This window comes from Branchiostoma lanceolatum, chromosome 4 (genome assembly GCF_035083965.1).
Source record: "Branchiostoma lanceolatum isolate klBraLanc5 chromosome 4, klBraLanc5.hap2, whole genome shotgun sequence".
Lineage (NCBI taxonomy): Eukaryota > Metazoa > Chordata > Leptocardii > Amphioxiformes > Branchiostomatidae > Branchiostoma > Branchiostoma lanceolatum.
The window spans coordinates 27,443,771-27,449,770 of NC_089725.1; the positions used below are offsets into that span (position 1 = coordinate 27,443,771).

Here is a 6,000-nt window from a genome sequence, read left to right on the forward strand (position 1 = left end):
AGAGACCGCACTCACCCGACGAAGACGACGTCAGTTCGTCCAAGCGTCTGTGCGATCCGTCTACCCCTCAACAGGTCGGGACTACGGACGTGAAGCCGCTGAGTATAGTCACGACGGTCGCGACCAATGGCTACAATCCTCCAACTCTGACCTCGATCAACGGCTACCCTCCTCCTCCTTCTCCGGCAGAGATGCCGCAGTACTTTCCGTCCGAGACCGCGGGGTCTCCTGCCGACGTGATGGGCCCGGCACGCCGGCGGAAGGGTGACACCTCCGGGATCGAGTACAGGGCGACTTTCGGCAACAACCTCCGCCCCATCCACGACAGGTACGCGCGCATCCTGCAGCACCTGCGCGACGACGGCACCCTGACCATGCCCGAGGCCTTCCGGATGGAGAGCTTCGCCAAGCTGACGGTGAAGAACTACCTGGGCATCGCCGAGCTGAAGCTGGCGGCCCCCAAGGAGTACGAGGCGGTGCTGGAGGCGTACAAGAGCCGCGGCAAACCGCTGATCACCGTGGCCGGTCTGGAGCGGGAGTGCCGCAAAGCTTTGGCGAGACGAGGCGACCACGTCCAGGAGATGCGCAAAATCGGACAGCTTCTTCCCTTCTTCGACATCACGTATCGATATGGCACGGACTCGGGCGTCTAGGGTTGGGTTCTGCGACATGGAGAAAGGGTTGACTTTAGGACAGTTTTTTCGTGAGGACATATTTATGTGTAAATAGGTCAGACCAGACACTGGACAACTTCGTTTTTGCCAACACCATATCATACAGCTGTGGTGTTGCCTGCTGGTAGACTTGTAGTCTCGGTCCGACTCATTTGCCGCCTGAAATGACAGTAGAATTTGAACGAATGTATAGCCGGTTCAAACCCGTCGGCGTAACATACCATGTACCAGCAACTCTATGGCAATTGAACAGCAACATTAACACCTCTGGTGAATCATTAACCCCATTTGGCAAAATTCTACTATATTTCTGCAAAACTAAATTTAATATATTAGCAAAACTTTGATGTAGAAAAGGCGATTTCGGTACGCGTATTTTCGGTTGTATGATAAAGTGAGCACGGCACCGATTATTAGTCTTACTGCAGCCTCGGAGGGCCGCGGGGTCACTGAACTTAGGAGCCCGATAACAGCAGCGGTTTCTGCTACGTGGCCTGTAAACTGTAACTTTGACAAATGGGGTATGGAGTATGGACACATGTCAAATCACGGCGCGGTCTTGTATTATAATTACGGTGATGCCGTGATGGGAAGAGTGTTATGCAAAAATTTAAGAAAAAAACAACATTATTTTCTGCGCTAGGCTGTCACATCGAATATTGTATAATAGATCAGTAGTTAAACGGTGTTCCCTACCTCCACTGTGGTTGTTCAATTGCCAGGTATATCCGAAGACCGTGGATTGTTGACTTCCACGGCCGTGGAATTCAAAACTCTTCGGGGTGAACTTTTCTACCAGGGATGGTGTGAAAGTTTTGGGAAAACGTGAATCGTGAATCATGAATATCTAAAAATAGCTAACCTTTGCCCTTTTGGTGTCTTGGCTGTGTTGATATGACTTCATTTTCCCCATTGTCTGCGGACAACGCCCCTTTTTTTGTCACTCAAAAGTAATACATTGTGCTGTCCCACTTAACAAACCTAATTTGATCGTAATGCATGATTTAATTGTTGCAAGTTCCTGAGAGTTTTACAAACTTTCTCACGTCCCCTTGAATACTGGTTGATTACTTCTTCATTTTGCCGCCATGTAGTCCTCTTGGGTCAATTTAACAAGCAGACGCCCTAGACACTTTCTTAGTTGTTCAATGTCGGTTCCCAGGTTCAACCGTTCAACAGCCATCTGTGACAACATCCCCTTTTCTAGCAGTCAAAAATTTCAAGTCATTATGCTCAACATTTCATTTCTTTGCAACAGCAGCAAAATGTTGTAACCAAGTCCGTTCACGGACGTGGAGTTTAACACCATATTAAAGTGCTTAACTTCCACGGCAGTGGAAGTTAACAATCCACTCCACTTGTTCTGCAATATGGTTTGGGACACTTAATGGATAAAGTTAATGTAAACATTACCTGAATTACATAGAGATTACGGAGATTGGAATCACAATAGCGTCAAGATTAGTTGATTAGCTTGTGTACCACAACTTTGACAGTATCTTGGAGCGCATTACTAAGGGCGTAATGTGTGTTAGTACCTCCTTTACGATTACTTGTAACGTTACATGTAAAAAGTTTCCATGCCTGCTGTACTTTGATCGTGTAGCTTACGTTATATCGTGTTTCACAGTAAGTCAATTCAAAAAGTTGTTGGTATAGAGAAGACAGCGGGTCAGTCGGGACGTGATTTGACACGTGAGTAATGGTAGCCGTCGGGCGGTGATTCGAAATAACAAGAAGACAATTCCAAAGGGACACCCTATTATCACACGCGGGTGCAGACAACTCTGCTCACAATACCGTAGCGGCATTATACATGTATTTCGATAGTGCTGGACAAGCATTCGGTGCGATAGATATAATTGTTAATTTAAATCTCTCTCTCTCTCTCTCTCTCTCTCTCTCTTTCTGTGGATAATAAATGTTTTGTTTGAGCGAAGACCTCGGGTCTAATTTCGTTGGGGTTGCCCTAAACGCATGAATGGTTTAAATGTCGGATTAAGAACGTCTTCAGCAAACATTCAGAAACGTCTCGACAATCAAAGACAACGTGTTAACACGGGGCTTTTGGAGGTTAACTGGTACACCTTTATACAAACAATGCTTTTTGACCTAGTTGACACACAGTAGGCAATTTATAACCAAACGCTGTATGGGCACGTCCGTGCGCCTAAAGATAAGGCTTGAGTGACACCATCATCACGTGGAGAATGCCCGGAGGGATAATAGCCTAAATAGGTCGATGTGACAACCTTTTTCAGTTAAGCCTGAATCTCACTGGACTGTGCCAAATTGCGCTACGTAATTGCGCCAACTTTGCGATTTTTAAAAAAAGATTCTCTTCCGGTCGCACTTCCCAGTTTCGGCTCAAAATCAGATATAAGATGACGTTATTGATAACCACAGCGTCGTTGCCGCTGAATCAAAAACAATGTACAATGAGTAAGATTCATCAAAAAGAGATTTGCAGTCATTGCGCCGTTTTGCGCCATTTTGGCAATTGCGAAATTTTGCAAATTTAAGTCGCAGAACGCACCGTATCTATGACGCGGATACAAAATGTAGTGCTGCCCAAACTGTTGAAGACTGGGTAGAAAGTCGCCTGTGAGAGGCATCCATGTGTAAACTGTGCTGGGTGGTGTAGAAATATGTCGGCTTTTAGACTGTAGGATTTGGATGGTGGGCCTTTTCCGCTTTGTGTCTATGTAAATGCGCCTTCTTATGCAACTGCCCTACAGGTTGAGTCGGCAGTACAGTTCAGTGACCTCTCGCAGAGCGCTGTTTCAACTAGTGGGCGTGAGGAGCCGATACGCCGACAAAATTTTTTGGAGGTTGTACCCTAAACTAAAACATATTCGTTTTTCGTATTTCTCAAGTGCACCCTACTATGATTTTGACCGCGTCGAAGCCAGTTACCTTGTGGCCCTTAACTATAGAAATCCTCATAGGACGAAAACTGTGAAACAGTTTAGGCGACAAATTGGCGTTGATTGGCACTGATTTCCACCACTTGGCGAATGCCTTTCGTAATTTGGCGAAATTAGTGAGATACCCGCTTCACGATTCTGCACAAATCCCAATAATGCTGTAAATCTTGATACGTTCGGCGGTGGTTTTATTTTTTGTGGTGACCTCTCCACCGCGAATATGCGTTTCTATTACGGTATCACATGTGTACTACAAAATGGTTCAACCGCGAACTTAAAAGACACCGCAGAAATCTCCCTTACTTTCCTAGCTCGGAATTAATGAATTTACATATACGGTAGGCATTGCCAATTGGGATATAAGAACAAATTTAAAGCGGAGGACATCGGGAGGGTTAACTCCTGTGTACACCTGTGGGCACATGTACACCTGTAGCTATGAAAGAAAATAAATGTTTTCAGGTTATCTGAGAATAACCCAAAAGCAGACAGAGAAAGGGAGAGAGTCGTGAAAATGATCATTCCGTCCGGTAAACGCTACAAAGACTTGTGCAAGTTTCGACGCCGTTCTGTCTTTCGAGTATTGCCAGCCTTTAAAGCAGAAATGGGTAGCCCGAGTGTCATCCTGTTTCAGTTCCAGGCTCTAGTTACCTTCTAGAAATGGGACCGTCCGTTGCCCCTTTCGCCCTTAATAAGCCTTAAGTTACATCATCACTATGAGGTCGTGGGTTACGCCGCGAGCAGAAACAATAGCGTGTGATACGACAACAGTAATAAAGGACACACGATGGCGGACTTCATCACGATAGAGGACGACAAGTACCTCCCCGCCACCTCGCTGTGCATCTCGCCCGTGTACGTCGAGTTCCTGGAGGGGGTGGTCATCCCCCACGGGCTGATCCAGGACAGGATCGAGCGCATGGTGCAGCACATCCTGCGGGACTTCGGCTGCGACACGCCGGTGGTGGCGCTCTGCGTGCTGAAGGGCGGAGCGAGATTCTTCTCGGACCTGACGCGGGCCGTCAGCGGCATTAACGGGACGTTCACCCCCTGGTTCCCGCTGGCCCTGGACTTCATCAGCGTCAAGAGCTACAAGAACGACAAGTCCACGGGCAACGTCACCGTGACGGGCTCTAAAGACCTGGGGAATCTGGCGGGTAAGATTGGCGCGCGATAGTAGTAACATGTTGTCTTAAGTTGTTTACTTGTTTTTCACTGGTGTACTGTACACACGTATTATAGAACACAAATTGTTTTTGAAAAGTACGCACGGAACATTTAAAGAAATGATGAGTAATGATGAAAATTTTGCATAATTTTGTATAATCACAGCATAGAGTCAATTCCACATTACCGAGAGGGTGTTTGTTGCCTTTTGTTCTAACATTTGCAAAACCTTTGTAACAATCTAAGGGAGACAAGTTACTGTTTAGAACAATTTCCAACATTCATTTGATGTTCTAAATAGTTTCTGCTGTGTTCCAACATGTCAGACAAATTTCTAACATTGCACATGTTATTTGTATTATTTTCGAAACTGTAGGAAAAGAGGTTGATCATTTGTTCCTACATGTTCCAACATTATAACAACAAGGTATAACTGGGTCAGTGGCATGGGAACAGGGCAATTCACACATCCCTTCAAAGTATAGGGGATTAGGCCTGAAGACAACAGTCTAGACGTGAAATCTAAAAATATACAGAGGCAGACAATAGAGTGTGATTAGCACCTACTTTTATGGGGGCAATGACCCAAATCTACCATTTGAAAAATGATGCAAATTGTTCCAACATGTTCGAACAGTGAAACAATCACATAGATGTTTGAAAATTGTTCTAAATAAAGAGATATTTGTGCAATTACTTTCCAAATAGTTCCAATATATATAAATAAGTTCAAACATGTTCAAACTTTCATTCTTGATTGCTTGAACAATTTAGAACTATTTTGACTGGAATAGTCTTTTATCTAAAATTGTTTGAACTCATTAGCAATATTACCTGAAAACCCTCTCGGTGACATGGAATTGACTCTAGTGGGAATCAACTATAACCTAATTTAGCGCCACTTTGTTATTTCAGTCTTATCTGTTTTCCCATCGGACCGTAATTGCGCGCCAAAGCGGGACCGATCAGGAAATATCTTTCCTGGAGCGCGAACAAACGCGGCCCGCCCTTATTCCCCTATATAAATCCTGGACTCTCATTACAGATCATTGCAGTACGATTTGTTTGAAAACTTTTGGCTGCTCCAGTCGACCCCAACCACCATTTCTACACCCCCCCCCCCTAAACACTCACTTCCTGGTCCCCCTTAACATTGTTCAGATTCCCCACATTCGCTGTTGGAGTATTTTGGTACAATGCCCTTGTTCTTTGGTGAATACTCGGCTCCCATA

The 6,000-nt window shown here is 45.2% G+C and overlaps 1 protein-coding gene across 1 annotated transcript; it reads left to right on the forward strand.

Annotated features, from left to right (window-relative positions):
* The first annotated feature begins 4,388 nt into the window (after window positions 1-4,388).
* LOC136432008 (hypoxanthine-guanine phosphoribosyltransferase-like) lies at window positions 4,389-4,778 on the forward strand. The gene has a single exon (XM_066423021.1). It carries the CDS (start codon window positions 4,389-4,391, stop codon window positions 4,776-4,778), a length of 390 nt encoding a protein of 129 aa, XP_066279118.1.
* The last annotated feature ends 1,222 nt before the right edge of the window (window positions 4,779-6,000 follow it).